This window comes from Elephantulus edwardii, unplaced genomic scaffold (genome assembly GCF_000299155.1).
Source record: "Elephantulus edwardii isolate Elephantulus edwardi_28Jun2011 unplaced genomic scaffold, EleEdw1.0 scaffold00016, whole genome shotgun sequence".
Taxonomy (NCBI): domain Eukaryota; kingdom Metazoa; phylum Chordata; class Mammalia; order Macroscelidea; family Macroscelididae; genus Elephantulus; species Elephantulus edwardii.
In genome coordinates, this window is record NW_006399766.1 from 9,286,349 (window position 1) to 9,306,866 (window position 20,518).

At 40.3% G+C, this 20,518-nt stretch overlaps 1 protein-coding gene across 3 annotated transcripts in view; it reads left to right on the forward strand.

The window, feature by feature from the left end:
• The window catches only part of DMD (dystrophin), a 1,058,866-nt gene that overhangs the window by 259,133 nt on the left and 779,215 nt on the right, over positions 1 to 20,518 (forward strand). For all 3 annotated transcript variants that reach the window (XM_006881772.1, XM_006881771.1, XM_006881773.1), the window contains one exon: positions 20,238 to 20,449. In XM_006881772.1, coding sequence (XP_006881834.1) covers positions 20,238 to 20,449 — 212 coding nt within the window. The remainder of the gene's footprint in view (positions 1 to 20,237; positions 20,450 to 20,518) is intronic.

Here is a 20,518-nt window from a genome sequence, read left to right on the forward strand (position 1 = left end):
TTGGCCATCTGAATGTCTTCTTTGAAGTGTCTGTTCATATCCTGTGCCCATTTTCAGTTGGATTATTTACCTTTATCTTGTGGTGGTGCTCAAGTATTTTATAAATTCTAGATATAAGTCCCTTATCTGACATGTCATTACCAAATATTTTTTCCCAATCTGTGGCTTCCCTCTTTACCCTGTTGGAGAAGTTTTTGGATATGCATAGGGATTTGAGTCTTAGAAGATCCCATTCATCTATTTTATCAAGACTGTTTATGTTGTGGATTAGGACTACTAGAGTTCTTCCAAGCTTTACTTTAATGAAGTTTATAGTCCTTGGTTTTAGTCCTAGGTCCATGACCCACCTTCAGTTGGTTTTTGTATATGGAGTGAGGTGTGGATTTTGCTTGAGTCTTTTGCAGATATTTTTACAATTTTGCCAACAGCATTTGTTAAAAAGCCTATCATTTCCCCACTTAACTGGTTTCAAAGAATCAATTAAAAATTATTTTTTAAAAAAATGCCAGTGCCTGGATTATACTTGGAACCAATTAAATCAGAACAATTGGAGGTGAGCCTCAGCCTTTGTTTTTTTTTTTTTTATAAAAAGCACCCCACTTGATTCAGATGTGCTGACAAGGTTATGATCCACTGAATTAGTCAGAGCATGGGGAGGCTTTAATTAAAATAACCCAAGGCAGAGACAGTTGGATGATAGAGAGGTTGGGAGAGTAATTAAGAAGGTCAAATGAATGACTTGGTGTCTTCCTGAGTAAGGAATAAGAGAGGTAGAGTAATTAAACCTGATTCTTGGGTTTCTACTTGAATGACTGAGTAGAGGAGCAAATGGGTGACTGGGATTAGGTAAAATAAAGGGTGAAGATGATGAAGTTGATTTCTATTGTGTTAGATATTTTCAAGAGATTCAGTCAGAAGCGATATGAGAGTGGAGCAGAGGAGTGAGGCCTTAGCTTAAAACAGAGATTAACTGTCATCATTTGTAGAAGCAGCAAATGAAGCGTTGTAAGTAAGATGAATTTAACGGTGAGATTATGTGAAGAGGAAAAAGTTGAAAAGAGACCATCTAGGAATAGCAGCATGTAAGGGATGAGTGAAGGAGACCGTGGAGTGGCTAAAGAGGTAGACTAGAATCCCAAGATTGGATAGCACAAAGTGAAAAAGAAAGGTTTCGAGGAGGGCTCATCATTGATGGCAAATCTTAGAGAAGAGCCTGATTAAGTGCTGACTTCGGAATTGTCTTTGCCACAGCAACTAGAACCAGTTAAATCAGTTGCTTCCTAATCACATCTGACTCATGGTGACCTGTGTGTCCAAGTAAAATTGTGCTCCATAGAGTTTTCAGTGGTTGGAGTTTTGGAAATATATCACCAGGTTTCTCTTGGGAGATGCTTCTGAGTGGACTGCAATTTCCAGACTTAGTTAGCAGCTGAGTGTATGGTAGCTTAACGCCTTTGCTACTACTTCATTGGCTATAGCTTCATGGTATGAATCTACCAACTGCTCTACAGAACAAAGATGGACAGTCTCCTCCCATGAGATTATGTTGTTGTTGTTAGGTGAGTCGCCTGTGCACAAGAGCCCTCAACCCTGCTCTACCCTAAGCCAATCTCACTGCCTCTGACACATCTACCCCCATTGCCCCAGTGGCTGAATCAATTCATCTCATCTGGGGTCTTCCTCTCCTGCACTGTCCCTCCACACTTCCAAGCATGATGTTCTTCCAGTCCGGTCCCTACTTTGGCCATGTTCTCAAAATATGTGAGACAGAGCTTCAAAATCCCTGTCTCCAAGGAGCAGCTTGGCTTCACCCTCTCCAGGACAGACCTGTTTGTTCTCTTGGCAGTCCACGCATTGATATGTTCAGTACTCTCCAGCACCACAACTCCTGCTGGAGGGTCAGCTTTGAATTGTTTCTACCTCCACAGTACTTAACAACTAACAACAAGATAGCATCTCTAGCAAACTCTCAAGTAATGCTGATGCTGCTGGTTCATGGGACATCCTTACCTTGTTGGTAACTGTTCTTGACAGTGACCCCATGGACAGAGCTCAGATCATTGGACTGTGTAAAATTTTCATTGGTTGCTTGTCAGAAGAAAATTGTCAGACCTTTCTTCCTCTGTTCTGCTGAAATCTGTTCAACATCATTTCAGTATTCAAGCCTCCACTGATAGATAGATGGATGATAATGGCTGCACTTGAAGTTCATCAGGTGGAATTCAAGTCCAGACCTCCCATGGAAGGCACAAATTCGACCACTGAACTCTGACAGTCCCCACCCTTTAAGTAGCTCTGATATAAACTACACTTAGATGTAAGAGAAAGACAGACTTGGTCAGAGAGGGCCTAGGGCAAAAGGAATTAATTCATTTTGGATTTTTTAAAATTTATTGTTGCACACTTTCTCCCCTCTCCCCCTAATCCCTCGCCCAGCCTACCCCACAATGCACCCCTTGTTCCAGATTGTTCAGACAGTTCTCCTCATCTATTCTACTGAAGTGTTGATTATCTGTCCACCCTTTTCCCATTCTTGCCCCACCCATATCTGTCCTATTTTATAACAGTGGTGTTATGCAGTATTAGTCTTTTTGTGACTGAGATATTTTGCTTAGCATACTGGCCTCAAGAATCCCTATGTTATGTAATGTTTTACTATTTCATTTTTTCAGTGCTGTGCAATAGTCCATTGTGCGAGTGTACTGTAGTTATTCTATCCATTCATTTCCTGATGGGCATTTGGGTTGTTTCCATCTCTTTGCTATTGCAAATAATGCAGTGATAAACATGGGTGTGCATATATCTGTTTGGGTGGTGGTTCTGGTTTCTTTAGGGTATATTCCCATTAATCAAGTTCCTGAGTCAAATGATATTTCTATTTTCAACTTTTTGAGAAAGCACTAGGCTACCTTCCATAGTGATTGTTCCATTTTACATTCCCACCAGCAGTGAATAAGGGTTCCAGTCACTCCACAACCTTGTCAGAATTTGCTGTTTGCTGTCCTGTTGAATTTGTTGTTTGCTGTCCTATTGTTGTTGCTGGGGTAAGATGATATCTCATAGTTGTTTTTGTCTTTGTGATTTTGTTGTTGTGGTGGTGGTTTTTAGAAGTTAATTAGCCATAGACTGAGATAGAAGATACAGAAAGTATGACAATTAGAGTAACTTCTCTTAGGAAATAGAAAGGATTGGAATTGTACTGATTGTATAGAGGGAATTAATCATGGACAGGAGGGGCCTAAACCTGAAGAGAAGGAGGTAAGGAAGGAGAGAGATATAGGAAAATCTGCCTATAAACATCCAGGGATCTCTGATGGCCTAGTGGTAAGCAGTTGTGCTACCAACACAAAGGCAAATGGTTCAAATTCATTACATGCCTGATGAAAGAAAGATGGGCAGTCTCCTCCAGTGCAATGTATAGCCTCTGAAAAACAGCTGGAGGGTCAGTTATAAATCGGTTCCAACTCCATGGCAATGACTTTGACTTTTGACTTTGAGACAATAGGTAGGATTTTAGTGCTTATAGTCCATAGTCCATAGTCTCTGTCCAGCCATGGCTCCACATTTCTCTTTGTCCTTTACCTTGAATGGCTAGAATGTGTGTTGTGCCATCTAAAGGCAGGAATTGAGCCCACGTTGTTTTTCAGATCTAATTTGCGTTTGCTACATTCTCTCCAAAAAGAACCGATACATGAAAGATTTGAATGACAAGATATATGGGTGAAATTGAACGGGAATTTAAGGAAGGAAAAAAAATGCCTTTTTTTATTTTACAGATTTTTTTTAAAAAAAAACATTTCTATTCCAGTGAGTGTATCAACTTTGATGCGCAAATTTACAGTGATGAATGGGTTGTATTATGTGTGTTGCGTGCTGTTGACAAGGTAATAAATCTGTCATGCTGGAATTGTAAGGGTCCCCTTTAGCTCTGCTTTAATGAACTCTTGCCAAACTCTTTTGAGTTGTTAGTACTTTATTTGCTACATTTAATGCTTAATTAGTTGATGGCTGGGGCAGGCTAGTCAGATGGATTATCCAATGATATGTCTATATGTCATGCACACAGTTTCTTTACTGGATCTTGTGAACGACCTACAATGAGAAACAGAACTATTTTTGCGTAGCTATCTTTTGAGACAGAACAGACCCCATCTGATAACATGAGGGCACCAGTCTTTTTAATTTATTTTTTTACATCTATGTTGTCAAGAGCGGTTAATCCTTGGAAGAACATATTGTGCTGGAAAATTAGAGGAACAGTCAAGAAGGTGATGACCCTCAGGGGATGAACTGGCACAGTGACTGTGGCAATGGACTGCAGCATGATAGGCCGAGGATGCAGCATAAAGACGGCACAGGGCAGGGCAAGGGCCAGATCTGTGCTCATAGGAAGAATCGTGGCCTTGTTGGCACACAATATTAACCATCACAGAAATTAGCCCTTTTTTAAAAAAAGTGAATTCATTCTGATGATCAATTTGGGAAAAAACACCACATTTCAACATCTAACTATTGATCTAAGTGGTAAAATAACTTGTGGATCTCATCGTTTGTGGATATTGGTGTTTTCTAATCCTTTAAGAGTCTCTAACCACTGGCAAAACCAAACAAACAAAAACCACAACCATTAACTCATGTTTTAATATAGGACCCAGACTTTTCTTGTGCCTCATAACCTAAACAGAGAAGTAAGCTTTCTTCTGGGGAACGAATGTCCATTTTCTCGGTTAGAATATTTAGTATACTTTAACAGAGACAATCTCCCATCATTGACAGTCTGTTGATTAGGAAATTAAGAAGCCTGCCTGAATTCCATTTCCAATGCCTCTCTGTAGTCATTGGGTGTGACTTCGGGCAACACCTTTGATTTATCATCTTCCGTTCTGTAAATTCCTTTTAGGACCTCCTAAGCCTCTGTATTCCACAGAAATTATTTTGTCTCAATTGGAAAGTGGCCTTAGTGATTTAGAAAATGCTTAAATGATGTATTGAGAGAGAGAGCCTTTCATTGATGATGTTATGAAAAATTTCAAACAAACAAAAAAGTTGACAGTGTTGTAGAGTAAATATCCATGAACTTAAACCTAGATTCTCCCTTATCATTTCAATCTTTTATTTGCCCATCAATCCCTATTTTCTTTATGCGTTTCAGAGAAGCAGGCGTCAGTACTCTTTACCTTTAAGTATTTCAGTATATATTTCATTAACTAGAATCAATTCACAGTTTATTCACAATTCTTTTTTTTTAGGTAACATTTGCATCAGACAAAGTGCACTAATCTATTTTTCCCTTAAATGCTCTTTTATTACCCTGTTTTCTCTCAACAACATTTTATGAGCCTCTTGTCATATTAGTGTTTCTGTCTACGGCAGCTTTGTTACTTTGTTTGATTAACTTTCTATTTTGATGTGAGTGAAAGTTTACAAGAAAATTGGGCTTTGATTCAAAAAATTCACATACGTTTTGTTTTCTGACAGTGGTTCCAAAACTCACGTTGTAATCTTACTCTTTTCACTTCCTCTGATGGCAAGGGTTGCTCTTTTGACCTTGTTGCTGGTAGTGTTGTTGTTGTGTGCCATCGAGTTAGAACTGACTCACAGCTGACCCACCAAGTAGGCTTTCAGAGACAGTGATTGCACAATAGGAGATTGCCTACCCTTCTCCCATGGAGCAGCTGATAGATTCGAACCATATGCCTTCGGGATTCCAGTACAGTTTATTGCCAGTAGGCCACCAGAACACATGTCAGAATAACTCAGTGGTGGCCCTGCTTCCTTTGTATGACTGTCTATTGTTGTTTGGCTGAAAGCTGAGCTACAAGAGTGAGTTTTAATCCAGGTTCCAAGGGTGACTAAGCCTTGGGGAATCCCCCAGTTTCTTTTAGCCCAGTAAGCCTGGATTATTAGTGTGTTTTGTTTGTTTATTTTATTCCCCATTTTCTCCCTCACTATTCAGTAGCTTCTGCTATAATCTTGTGATTGGTTAGCAGTGATAGCAGGCCACCATCTAATTAGTACTTCTGATATCAAGGTAGTGAAAGTTGAGGTTCTTATGATCCGTTGGGTCTTTAGAATAATTATGTCTATACATCTTTGTTTTTCTTCTCTCAGTTTCTCCTCAAGAAAAAGAAGAAAGAGACCAATAGGACATTAGAAGGCTGCTCCCACGCATTTAAGGCCCCGGTCACTACTCACCAAAGTAGAATGTAGAACATTACCTTTGCCAACTACTTTATGCCAGTTGACCTTACCCAAATACTTTGGTCCTACGGGAGCTCTGGTGGCCTAGTGGTGAGAAGCTGCAATGTAGTCTTGAAGGCATGTGGTTTGAGTCCACTAGCTGCTCCATGAGGGAAAGATGGGTACTCTCCTCCTGAAAACCAGCTGAAGGGTCAGCTATGGGTCGATTCCGACTTGAGGGCACACAACAGCATCTCATTCCCTCAGAGCGTTTGGCTATGATTAAGAAGTTTACATAGCTTTGCCCCCTGTTGACACTGCTATACTCATGGGAGCTCTGGTGGCCTAGTGTCAGGAAGCTGTGCTGCAATCCCGAAGGCACGCAGTTTGAGACCACCAAGCACTCTGCAGGAGAAGGAAGGACAGTCTCCTCCCATGTGATTAACAGCCTCTGAAGAGTTGCCAGAGGATCAGCTATGGGTCGGTTCCAACTCTGCCGTACACAACAACAACAACAACAACGTATTGCTAGCATACGGCAATATGAATGTAGAAATAGCATCTGCTGAAACTATATGTGGTCGTGGATGCCATCCCTTTTGCCTGTCTGTATCTGTTCCTCTTGCCTGTGTGCCAATATATCTCCTGTATTTTAAGGCTAATTGACACCAACGTTGCAGGATTCTCCATGCAGTGGACAGCAATTCTTGTGTGCATCTCTGTTTTCTTTCCTTTTTTCCTAATGATATTGTGCTGACCAGCCCCTTATTATATATTACTGTTCCCTCCGTAAATGTGTCTTTCCCTCCAGTATCTATTATCTCTTCACTGATATTTTTTTTCCTCCCCTCTCCCTGCCTTCACTGGTAACCATCTCTGTGTTCACCTCTCTATTGCTTTTTATAATAGTGGACTCACAGTATGGTGACTAGTGGATGTCACTCAGCTTAATGTCCTATAGATCAATCCATGTTATGTGATTAGCATTGCATGGTGTTTCCTTAGGCATATGGATTATCGTTTCATCGTCTATCCATCCACTGACAGATATTTGGGCTGTTTCCATCCTTTTGTTATTGTAAATAATGATGGGATGCATGTGAATGAATACCAATAAATGTGGGTGTGTATACATCTGTTTGTGTGGCAGCTCTTATTTCTTTAGGATCTATACCTACTGGACTGCTGGACCAAATGGTATTTTTTTTTATTAATTTCAATGAACATTTACAGAGATTTTGGATTTCCTTTCATTCATTGTTACACTTTTCTCCCCCCCCCCCCCCCCCAGTTCACTCTTCTCCTTGAAAAGCAAAAGAAAAACTCCTTCATTGGTATACAATCCCTCCGCACCCCCCCACCCTGAGTACACTCCACTCTGCCACCCTCATTCTGAACCCAAATGGTATTTTAAATTATAGAAATCTTACATGCACTATTCAGTGAGACTCCCTAAATCAATCCCTACTGAAGCAGCAGCCCAGTAAATCCAATGACATAATAATGCATTGGGTAAATCTGCAGCCAAAGACCTCTTTAAAGTTGTCGTAGAGTAAGAATGCCACCTTAAAGACTGGTGTGCCTGGCTCAGTCCACGTTGCTTTCCATTGCTTCATATGCATGTGGAAGCCAAACAACAAATAAGGAAGACTAAAGAAGGATGTATGCCCTTGAATAGTGGTGGTGTTGAAGAAGATTGACGATATCGTGGACAGCCAAAAGAACAAACAGTCTGTGTTGGAAGAAGGACAGTGAGAGTGTTGCTCTTTAGAGGACAGGAGAGTGAAACTTGAACTCACATGCTGTGAGCATGTCATCAGGAGAGGTCAGTCCCTGGAGAACCACATCGTGTGTGGAAAGTAAGGGAGGCCAGTGAAACTGAGGAAGACATTCACTGGGCAGATTGCTACAGGGATGGCAGCAGTGGGCTTAGAGCATAATAGTGTTTGTGAGGACGGTGTCGGATTAGGCAAGGACATAGGATCACTCACATAAACAGTCATTCCTTGCGTTGTAAAGAATGGGTCCACCTGTGTGACACTTACTCTTTGCATGATACAGATTATACCATGGCCTAGGGAGGAGAGAAATTTGGCAGGGATGGAGGGAGGGTTTTGAATTTCTGTAACTGACTTCCAGCATGACTGAGCATATGATCATAAAATCGCCACGCTGAATCATGCCCAGGAGAGAGCTATCTGACTACTGGTATGTTCATCTAGGTACCAAGCTGGGTGAGTACCTCGCAATAACCTCGTAAGGGGAGCTGCTTTCTGACAGAGGCCTCAATGAGCATGTTTTTCACACACTGTTAGACCTCAACGGAACCCCAGTGATCATCCAATCTACCCCCCTTTGCTTTATGGCTCAGGATTATGAAGCACCAGAGAAGTCCAGTGGTGTTAAGGAAGTACATGATTGCCCATCTTTACCCCTATAATTGAGAGCCAGTTAGGGGCCAGATCCTCTGCTCAGTGTCTTGTGTTTATTATGCCCTTTAATCTTCACAGATTATTAAACCACCTGATATGGTTATCCCCATTTCACAGACAAGCCAGCTGAGCAGGAAGATGGCGTTAAATTACGTCGCTGTGTCATGCTTCCACCAAACCTTAATACTAGTTTAATATTAACAAGTGCTTTTAGCTTGGTCATTTGTTCTGCATCTGTCTTCCATTCATTCACACCCAACGCTTGACTGTTCTTGCTTTTCGGGATTTAGAGCCGCCGCAGCAGCTATCCAATTCCTCACAGACGCTAGGATTTAATCGTGTGCACCGTAACTCTTCTCTTTTAAGCTTCCTGGTCTGAAATGTGGCAGCCATTTTATTCTGCATTTGTTCAGTAACCACATTCCTCCTTCCTGCTCGGAAGCAGAGAAAGAGCTCACTCGCTCTTGTTATGTTAGCCTGCATGATCTGCCTATTTTGCTGCTGCATCTAAATGGGTTTGAGTTGGGCCCTCTCAGGGTGTAACTGTGGATAAGTCTTTTGCATGATTACGTTTGAATATTTTGTGGAGACAGGAAGAAGATTCCTTCATATTCCTTCTGATTGTGGATATTGGTCTCTTTCCCTTTCTCAGTTCTTTGTGTTTTGAGTGTTCACCATTGAGCCATAGCTTGTATTAGTCTTGTGATAGTGGCATCTCATTGTTGCACAAGTATAGAATAGTGGCGATTTCTTTGCTTTCAGTGGCCTTCTTAATCATGCCTAACATTTTTGTCACCACTTTAGCCTCAGAGAACAATTTATCCATTTACTGACAATCTCCCGTCTTTCTTCCCAATCCCCACAAAGACTTCCTTAGATCATCCTCTGAAGTTCCCTTGGGGTCATTTTCCTGCACAGGTACCCATACTTCAACCTATCTACTACTCTTCATGCTCTAAGTGACCTCAAAGCACTTACCAGGAGTTAAAATCTGCCTGTTTTCTATTTTCTGCCTGGATGTTTTATATGCCTTGCACAGAATTTGAGATCCACACTATGTTTTTTGATAATCCATTGTTTAATCTTCTCAGTACAGAGAAGTGAAAAATACTTTGTGTCTGCCATGGTCTTTGATACTTTTATTCATTGCTGAACTTATTTTAACTTCACAACTTTATCACTGGGCAACTATCACTATTTTAGCTTTGTGTATGAGGGAACTGAAGTATGTTGGCTCAACATTTCAAAATCAAATGAGCTGTTGTTATTATAAGAAAACTCGGGTGTGTCAGTGGTAAAAAGGTGCCAAAGGCAGGCAGTTCTAATCCACCATCTGATCCATGGGGAAAAGATGAATAATCTCCTCCCGTGTGATTTTTCTGCCTCTGAAAACCTGATATAGCAAGTTCCAACTAGACAGCACATAACAACAACGTTTTGTTTTATTATAAGTCCAGGACTATAAACCGGGACTATCTGCCAGTCATAGTATTTTCCATTGTCTTGTGTGCATGCAAAAGCTGGACCATGAATAAGGAAGCATTGATGCATTTGAATTACAGTGTTGGTGAAGAATGTTGGATATACAACGGACTGCAGAAGAACAAACAGATATGTCTTCGAATAAGTACAGACAGTAAGCTTTTCAGAAGTGAGAATTCATTTTATGAACTTGGCATATGTTCTCTGGAGGAGCCAGTGTGTAAAATAGAAAGTCAGCAAAAAAGAGCAAGGTTTTCAATGAGATGGATTGACTCAGTGGCTCCAACAACGGGCTCCAGCATGGCAAAGATTTTGGGGAGGGCAGAGGACTGGGAAGTATCTTATGCTGTCAAATGTAAAGTTCCTATGAGTCACTTCAACTATACCTACTTTTTCTGCTTGCTTTCTGAAATATCGTCATGTTGTTGTTGTTACTAGGTGCCGTCAAGTATGAACTTCTCATTTTAGTACTGTACCTTTAGTGCAGAAATTGCAACAGGGCTATTTTTGTTCTGTAGCAATATATAGTAAAAAAAAAAAAAAAGACAATCCCTTCTGGTTTTCCCCTTTTTTGTAATGAACATTCTTCCCTCGGAGAAAGACTTTTTTCGCATTTCTACGAGTCGAGACCTAGCTAGTTTAAAAACTTGAAGTGAACAAGCAATCAGTTAGAACTTAATCAACTGAACTGTTTCTTTCTCTGCAATACTGTGGCTCTTGACACGCGGACACGTCAGGAGATCTGTAAGTCTGGACCCATGCTGAGTGCCAGTCTGTCAACTTGAGTCTAGGGATTGGTTATTTCTTTTCCTTCATTATCTAGCATCTACTTACTGAGAAAACCACTTGAGCTTTCCCTGATGGACCTCTGTGACAAGAAAGGTGTCCATTTGGGTCGTTCTTCAGTTACCCACACTCACAGATGGTCCGGGTTTATGTGCATATATTTTATTATTATTTCTCTCTTGTATGTCAGAGGAATCTGGGAGAAATGTAAATCTAACAGTATGGGCTGTAGTGACCAAGCACATTATCATAATATATCTTGAGTCTATCAATCTCTCGGGTGAAGTGTTGCAAAGATGGGGAAATCTGTATTTTGAATTGTTGCCCAATTATGAATAATCACCAAGATTAGGTGGCAGCCAACTACCACAGGAGGCCATTTCTAAGAGAGGAGCTTCATTGTGATGTTTTAAAGATTTTTGTGTTTGCTTGCATTCTTTGTTAAAACTCACAAAGTTTACTTTTTTTTTGTTTTGTTGTTTTTTAAAAAATTTATTTTTCTTTTCTTGTTGTGTACCGTCAAATTGGATCCAACTGGCACAGGAGGAGATTGCCCCTCCCTCTCCAGCAGAGCATCTGGTGGATTTGAACCACACGCCCTCAGGAATGCAGTGCAGCTTCTTTGCCACTAGCCACCAGAGCTCCCCAAAGTTTACTATTTATTCCTTTTGGATCTATGTCTGCAGCGTCTACTCTAAGGGTTGTTTTATCATTCAACTGCACTATTTTGTTAATGTCTGGATGTCTCCATGATTGACCTGTATGAGATGATATGTTTCTGGAAGTCTTTTTTAGGGTCGCTGTCCATTGTGTATTTCTGAAGTGTCATTTATAATATTTACCAGAGGCCTGATAGTGTCCTTAAGAAAACCATTTCATTCTTTATCATCATTCCTAGCACCCAGAGTGATACATCTTTCACAGCTTGCAACTCTTAAAAGTGATAAATTTCCCAAAGTTGCATGAAGAACACATTGTATAAGCTCAATAATATTTCATTCATAATATATTGAAGTACACTACGCATACAGAAAAATGGCATGTGTTACAAATGTTTCCGTGGTGAATTTGCATGGAATGGACATGTCCCTGTAGACAATACTCAAACCATGAAGCTAAATCCAGAAGTCCCCTCTTATGTTCCTTATTGTCACAACCCCTCCCGCCAGGGTAACAAGTAAATTCTAAGTTCACCCATTACTTTTTACTGGTTTTCTTCTTTGTGTGTGCTGTTGTTTTGGTTGCTAGCAACTCATGACAAAGTGGAATCAATTCGTAGAAATTGACTTCTTTCCCTCAACATCATGCTTCTAAGATTCTTCCGTGTTGTTGCTATAGGTAGTTGTAGTCTTTGACTGTGACGATGTGTCTCTGGAGACTAAGGTGCGCCTGATACAGGCCATGGTCTTTGCAATCACTTGTTATGCATCAGAGAGTTGGACAATGACCAAGGAGGACAGAAGGAGAATTGATGCCTTTGAGCTGTGGTGCTGGAGAAGAGTATTGAATGTACCCTGGACTGTCAAGAAAACAAACAGATTTATCCTAGAGAGGGTTAAACCAGGCTTCTCCTTGGAGACAAGGATTCTGGGGCTTCGTCTGACATACTTTGGGCATGTTGTAAGGAGAGACATCATGCTTGGTAGGGTGGAGGAACAGCGCAGGAGGGGAAGACCTTCTATGAGGTGGATTGATTCAGTGACTGGAGTAATCAGGATGGGTGTGTCAGAGGCAGTACGATTGGCACAGGATAGAGCAGGGTTTAGGGCTGTTGTACATAAGGTCGCGATGAGTCGCGAGTGACTCGACGGCACATAACAACAACAACAACAACAGCAACTATCATTTGGAGCCAAGTTGGTTTCAAAATTTTCAGATGCCCAGAAAAAAATCACTTGACCCAATATCTGCAAGGACTTTTTTACATTATTCAATCCAAGACTTTATTAGAAGACAGATTGAGGCAAAAAAGGCATGCCATCAGATTCTCTTTGACTTACTATTTATTTTTAAAATGTAAAGTGGCATCATTGATTTGTTTTGGCTCAAGAGATTATTTTGTATAAATACATACCTTTTAATTTATGGTTTTTATATCCGGTGACTTTATTCAACAAGCAAACATGATGTCAAAGATGCTTTTTTGCCCCAAAAAAGTATGGTTTATGCAAGCATATGAAATAGAAAACAAAGGAACCCCAGAGAATATTTATGCAAAGGCATTTGACTGTGTAGATCACAATAAGTTATGGCTGACATTGAGAGGAATGAGAATCACATGAGCACTTAATTGTGTTCACACGGAACTTATACGTGGACCAGGAGTCCATTGTGTGAACAGAGCAGGGAAACACTGTAAAGTTTAAGATTGAAAAGGGAATGTGTCACACTTGTATTCTCTCTCCTTACCTATTCAATCTGTATGCTGAACAAATTATTTGAGAAACTGGACTTTCTAATAAAGAGAAGTGTGGGCGTCAGGATTGGAGGGAGACTCATCGAATTATGAATAGGAGAGTGAAAAGAAAGTAAGTAGAAACATGAAAGGCTTGAGTCATTGTTCAATTGAATACAATCAAAATGCAATTGGAAGACAATGGTTGTTTCTTGAAGAAAAACTCAAGGTTCTGGGCAAGGGTTAACTTTAGAAGTGGCATTTTTTCATCACTGTAAAAAAGGAATTGTGTGAAATAATCTACATGTACAATTCATTTGAAAGACAGGTATTGCAGTTATAGCAAGTGGCAAACACTGATTTATACACTAAGATTTTTTTTAAATGAACAAAATACTTAGACTTCTCTCAGAAGCAGACCTTGAAACAATTTAAGTAGAAATGATTGTAGAAGATGATTTGCAGGAAGTGTCAGAAAGGGAGTGGGGAAAACACAGTAGGGAAAGAAAAAGGAGATGAGAAAATCCTCATTGATTCGGCTGTTGAGGTGGTTGCTGTGGTAAGTGGAGCTCAATCCTGATGGGGAAACAATGAAAAACGTACACACCTCATTGTTGTAATTCAGAATCCAGAGTACTTGTCCTTTAACTCTTACCCACCATTGACTGAGTACTGCTTATGGCGTCATTAATACCCCAGTTCCTCTACCTTGTGTATAGCTCACACTGAGAGACAGCCCTGACTGAGGCAGGGCCACAAGTGCTCACAGTAGGGTCCAATGATATACACTGGACTTGTGAGAACCACGAAAATACAAGTGAGGCACCACCAACATTTGCTAAGGATTCTGTCCTTGAGGTGTCCACCATAAATGATAGTTGTTGTTGTTTGTACCAGAGAGTCAGAACTGACCCATAGCTGACCCACTGGCAGGTTTTCAGAGGCACTTAATCGCATGGGAGGAGATTGCCCATATTTGTCCCATGAAGGGGCTGGTGGCCTCAAACTATGTGCCTTTGAGATTGCAGTGCAGCTTCTTGCCATTAGGCAGTTGTATGTGTATTTAAAAAAAAAAAAAAAAAAAAAAGGCAACTACCCAGGATCCAGAGTAAAGGATCCTGCAGAGGAGAGGAGAGTAAGTCTTAGTTTGTGATAATGACATTAGAAAGAGTGGTTGGTTATCAGGTGGCTACTGAAAAGGGGGGGGGGAATCATGAAATATATTTCAAATCATGGCTATAATCAGGCAAGTCCAAAGCCAAACCTCTTGTCACTGAATCAGTTCTGCCTCACAATGGCCTGATGTGTTAGAGAACTCTTCTAAAGAATTGTCTGGGCTGTAATCTTTATGGAAGGAGCCTGCCAGGCTTTCTGTGGTGCCACTGGATGGATCTGAACCACCAATCTTTAGCTTAGTAATCTAGTGCTGCTTCTCCAAGTCATTCATTATATCATTACCCCACAATAAGTGGCCCGTCACTCTCCTGAAATAATTTTCTCATCAATAAAATGAGAGTAACAGTGATCACAGCACCCTCATAGGGCCATTGTGCTGCTGAAAGAAGTTAGTACAGGGTTAGATCTTAAAAGGGCATGTTGAGCAGAGTAGATATTAAAATAAATGTAGTTTATAATTTTTATTATCACTTGGGACATCTATAGCATTTAAAAGTATTAAGCTTTCCTATATTTTTAAATTTCCTCTTGTTCTTGTTTCTCTGAAAAGATTCTCATGGTATTCCTTCTTCTTTAAACCAAATGCTCCCAGAACATGTAAATAAACTCATTTGCATCAAGTTGAGTACAGCTTACAATGTACATCTGTTCTTTAAGGTTTTCTTGGTTGTGATCTCGACAACCAGACCTTTCTTCCATACTGCTGCTAAATGGATTTGACAAACCCCCACCCCAACTTTGAAGTTTGAGGTTAAGCACTAATTGTTTGTACTACTGAATACCACAATGGCGCACTAGTGGCCTAGTGGTAAAAAGCTGCACTGCAATGCCAACGGCACACCGTTCGAATCCACCAGCTGCTCCACAGGAGAATGATGGACAATCTCCTCCCATGAGATTTACTGTCTCTGAAAACCCACTGCTGGGTCAGCTCTGGGTGGGTTCCAAATCAATGATACACAACAACAACCAAGTACCACTCTCTGTCTTTTTACTCATTTTTACTAGTGATTTTTATTCCTTCTTTATAGATTGTATTTTCCAGGACCCTCTATCCTCAGTTCTCTATTCCTATCCAATGAGAATGTGTTCACATTAATGACCTCAGTTTCTACTTTTACATGGCAATTTAAGAAATTCTCTATGTCTCACTCTGTTTCTGTCTCTCTTATTCAAAACACTCAGCTTTGTTCTGGATATTTCAGTCCAACTATCTAAAGTGATAGTCCTGTGAAAGAGATGCTCTAAACATGCTGATGAATAAATAGATACAATATTGAGTTCATTATCTTTTCTCTAGTACTACCCATCTGGTATTCTCTGCAAAGAAAGTGAAAGCATCACAGTGTAAGGGGCAACAAAACTAGAAGCTTTAGAATTTGTCTTTGCTCCCCCAGTTCTTAGCAAAATGGCCAGTACCTAGGAAATGCTAAATACAATGTAGACTGGCTGGCTAGATGGGTGGAAGGCTACATAATGGTTGTCGGTGCATGGAAAGGTGGGTGGAATTTTGGAATGACGCTTTTAGCCTGCACATTTATTTAATCCATTATTACCCGATGTCCTAGTGACAAGGAGTTATGCTGCCAGCCCAAAAACACGCAGTTGAAGTCCACCAGCTACTTCACAGGAGAAAGGTGGGAAGTCTCCCATGTGATTTACAGCCTCAGAAAACCTGCTGGACAGTCTGCTGTGACTCACTTCTAACTCATTAGTAAATAACTATTATCTGGTAATAGTATACAGTTAAGAATCAGGAATAAGAAACCACACCATCAATGCGCTGTATACCCCAGTCAACCATTTTGCATTGCAACATTACACACATCTGACCACTTTTGGCTGAAGTCTTCCATTGTTAGCGAACAAGCATGCAAATGGTTTTATTTGTCTGCAATCATGATCCTGCTTATAAAAAGTTCCCTTCTTTACCTCAATTAAGCAATCTCTAAGCATGTAATGGGAAGGACTATTTTACTTCTTCTCAACGTGAAGTGATGACCTTTTTAAAATACAGGCTGTCTACCCTAATGAGATGAACTGTAGAATGTTCAGAATACCTCGTGGCATGAGTTCAAACAGTGTACTGTGTGTGTTGAAAACACTAGGCTTCCTAGAAATGTTGCTAGCATAGTAAAATGTTACTGATTAAGGCTAATTAGGGTGAAGGCAAAATGGATTCAGACTATTTTCAGAGAAAGTCAATTTTATTCTTTCCAAGTGCTTGTGGTACATAATAATAGGCTAATAAAGAAAGTAGCAAGTGTGCTACTAAAGGAATCTTCAATGAGTGGAAAAATGGATTTGTAATTTGACTATCACTTACTTTTATGATATGGAAAATACTTCAGAATGCTTAAAGGTACTTTTCTATTTTCAACAACTATAATTTGTTAAATTAATTATTATATAGACAGTGAATCAGTAAAGCTCCTAGTGATAGGAATTCCACTAGCCAATGGGCAACGAAAGCAATGAAGAATTTAAAAACAGAGGCGTTCAAAGTGTAGAAGGAGGCTGACATTTCAACACAACTTGACATGTTAACTGAAGTTGGATCATATAGTATTATGACTGATTTTTTTTTCCCAACGTATAGCAAGCATCGCAACAGAAATAAACCTGATAAAAAGAACGCTAGAGTAAGTGCCACTTACTTGGTTTTAACTATTTCGGGGGACCAAATTCTTAACTTCTTACTAGTCACATAGTGTCTATCTAGTTCTAATGCTTATTTATAAAATATTTCAAGTATTCATGTAATGCATAACTTCTTAGAACTTTATGGAGACAGCAACAGATTTAGTCTTAAGAAAAACGAAATTCAAACCCTGAAACAAAGCAACAGCCTATGGTAGTGTGCTGTGTGCATTTTGGTTTATCACTCTATAGCCAGTCTTTGTGCTCATTTATTACTGTTCTCTGCTCTGAGAGGCTGACTTGTACCATCACTGGGTTCTATATTTCAGTTAGTGTTGCCAGGGTGGAGTCCTAATAAACAACTGAAAAAGAGAAAGGGGGGAGTGTGATAAAGATATATAATATATCCTAGTTCCCTCCCTCTTTTAAATGCTAAAGAGCAAGGATGTCAGTGTAAAGACTATGGCACACCGGAGCCAAGTCACGGTGGTGTCAGTTTCTTCATGTGCAACAAAGAGAATAAAAATAAAGCAATGTCAATGAAGAGTAGTATTAGTGAAGAGTACTGAATTATACATGTCCATGGACTGCCAAAAGAACAAAGAAATCTGTCTTGAAGGAAATGCAACCAGAGTATTCCTTGGAGGAAAGAGTAGTGAGACTTTATCTCACATGTTTTGGACATGTTGTCAAGAGGCTCTAGTCTTTGGGAAAATGCATCATGCTGGAGAAAGTAGGTGGTCACCAAAGGAAAGGAAGAGCCTCAGTGAGATAGGTGGGCAGAGTGACTGTACCTGTGGACGTAAGCACAGCGGAAATGGTGAAGATGATAGAGAACAGGGTACAGTTTGAACCTGATTGATGTATATAAGGTTGCCATGAATCTGAGTTTATACCAAGGTTCCCAACAACAACAGTTTCTTCCCTGTGGGGTTGCTTGGAGCTGGCTGTGTCCTTCAAACAAAGGCAACTGCCCTTCTCAAAGCGGTTACTCCTCCCTCTCGAGTCCCTGCTTGTGGCCACTTCTCTTCCCCATCACCCCTTGGGCCTAGATGTAGTAATAACTCCACTACTTGCATTCAACGTCTTGCATTTTCTTTAGTGGTTTTCCTATACTCTACCCTTGCTTTTGTTATCATTTGTTCCTTTGTAAAGAAACTTCTCCCATAAACTAGAGCTGATCACACAGGAACATATATGTCAAACTAAGATGTTTCAGGAGATGAGTAAGACAAGGGGTTTAAATTAGGGAGTAGAATGCTAAGATTTTTATTACTTTTCTGTCCACAGTACATAAGTTACGTAGGAAAACAGAATTAAAGTAAGGGGCTTATAGGTACAAAATACAGGCGACCAGAAAAACGTAGGCAGGAAATGATAGTGCTTTGCCGTGGCAATGAGAGAAGGCAATAAGTGTTTATGAGAGACTAGAATAACTTACTACATATGGTATTGGATGAAGCTTTCAGAACAATCCAGAATATCTGTCAGGTTTGTCACTTAAGGGATGAGGTAGATGGTGATTTTATTACTTGTTTTCTCTGACATTATTTTCCTTTCACAAAACTGGCTGACACAAAAGTTCCTGAGACAAAGAATGTGTTTCTGTTTATTTCCTCTATTCTGAAATAAATCACTGAGACCACAAATTATAAAACAGTCAGATTAGACTCCCAAGATACCAAAAAAGCCCTGCAATATTCGTCAGTCCTGCTTACAAAATAGACACAGTATAGATGCTAAAGATTCTGCTGCAAGAGGCTTCTAATATACCCATCTGCTCTTGGCTTCCCTAGAAGACACTGGGAAATGTTTTTAATGCTTGTGGTTTATTTGGCAAGTGAATTAAACATCAGCAGTGTGGAGGGAAGTGAGATAGGAAGGAGGGGGAAGCAAGACAAGGGAGTCAGTGAAGAATTTTTAACAAGCAAGTCACCACAGTGGGCCACTAGCACTTCACTCTGTTTTAAAGGGAGAAAAGACACCCGAGATTCAAGTGTACTCTACAGAGATGCTTCTGTGAAGATCAAAATGGGACAGAGACAGAAAAATCACTTCAGAATGAAAGAAGTCATCAGGGTGGCACTGAAGGGTGTTCTAGTCAATCATAACAATGACTCTTATGTATAAGATTCAGAGTACTGTTGGGGGCTAGATCCTGGGAATAATTATTAAAGATGTTTCTTGGTCATCCAAACAAGACATTTCCCACACCCACCACCATTGCTATAGCTGAGTGGAGTCTGACTCTTGGCAATTCTCCACTGGATTTCCAAGATCTTAAATCTATACAGGCGGAGACTGCCCGTCTTTCTCCCACTCCTAAGTAGGAGAACCAGTGCATTCAAACTGCTGACTTTTCCTTTAACAGCACAACACTAAGCCATCAGAGCTCCGCTTTGAACTGTATCCTTTTCCCCCCTGAAGGTGAAGTTAGAAAGCCTTCAAACGGCATCTGAGGCCATATCAAAAACACAAATAGAGTTAGGGCCTCTCTACAGATCTCAGGTTTCCGTGAACCCAACGCATCCAATTTTAAACTCGAAGCATGATTCCATAAGGAGACCTTGGAAACCCTCGGAAACATCAGTTTTCTTTCCTAGGTTCAATAGAGCTTGGATATTTACACCCAAGTTCCCATCAGTAATAAATTACTGGCTACTCCTGGCTGCAAGGGAGTGGCAAAAATAGTCCCTGTGACTTCTAGTTTGTTGCTCAAGTAGTAAGTCCTGGTGACATCAGAAAGTCCTGAGAAAACAAATATGATTGCTGGCAGTTGGCAGTCACGCTGTTAGGCACCGGAGTCGTAAGAGCAAGGGGATGTGGACATTATGCTACAGAACCTTTCTGAAAAGATGATTCATTTCTGTTTCTATCTCAGGATCATGAATAGACAAAGATATATTTTTAGATATAATGCTTATGTTCTCGGTCACCTTGAAGGCAGTTTAACAGGTACACATGTTTGCTATCCGGGGGAAAAAAATCAAGAATCCTATTGTCCATCGTTGAAACTGTAACACAGTGAGCTATGGTTTTTAACGAGTGATATAAAATGTGAGAAAACACAGGGATTTGGCATTTCAAATGATATCACTACTCTTTGCATTTCCTACCATCTACTCATTTTGTGTCTTATTTTCCAGTTGAAAGAATTCAGAGTCAGTGGGATGAAGTGCAGGAACACCTCCAGAGCCGGAGACAACAGCTGAATGAGATGTTAAAGGATTCAACTCAGTGGCTGGAAGCAAAGGAGGAAGCTGAGCAGGTTGTGGGACAGGCCAGAGCCAAGTTGGAGTTGTGGAAGGAGGGTCCCTACACGGTGGATGCCATCCAAAAGAAAATCGCAGAAACTAAGGTTAGTACCATAAAGGATCGTAAAATAATAAAACTGACTAACATCGATGACGTGGTACTATAAGTTGAA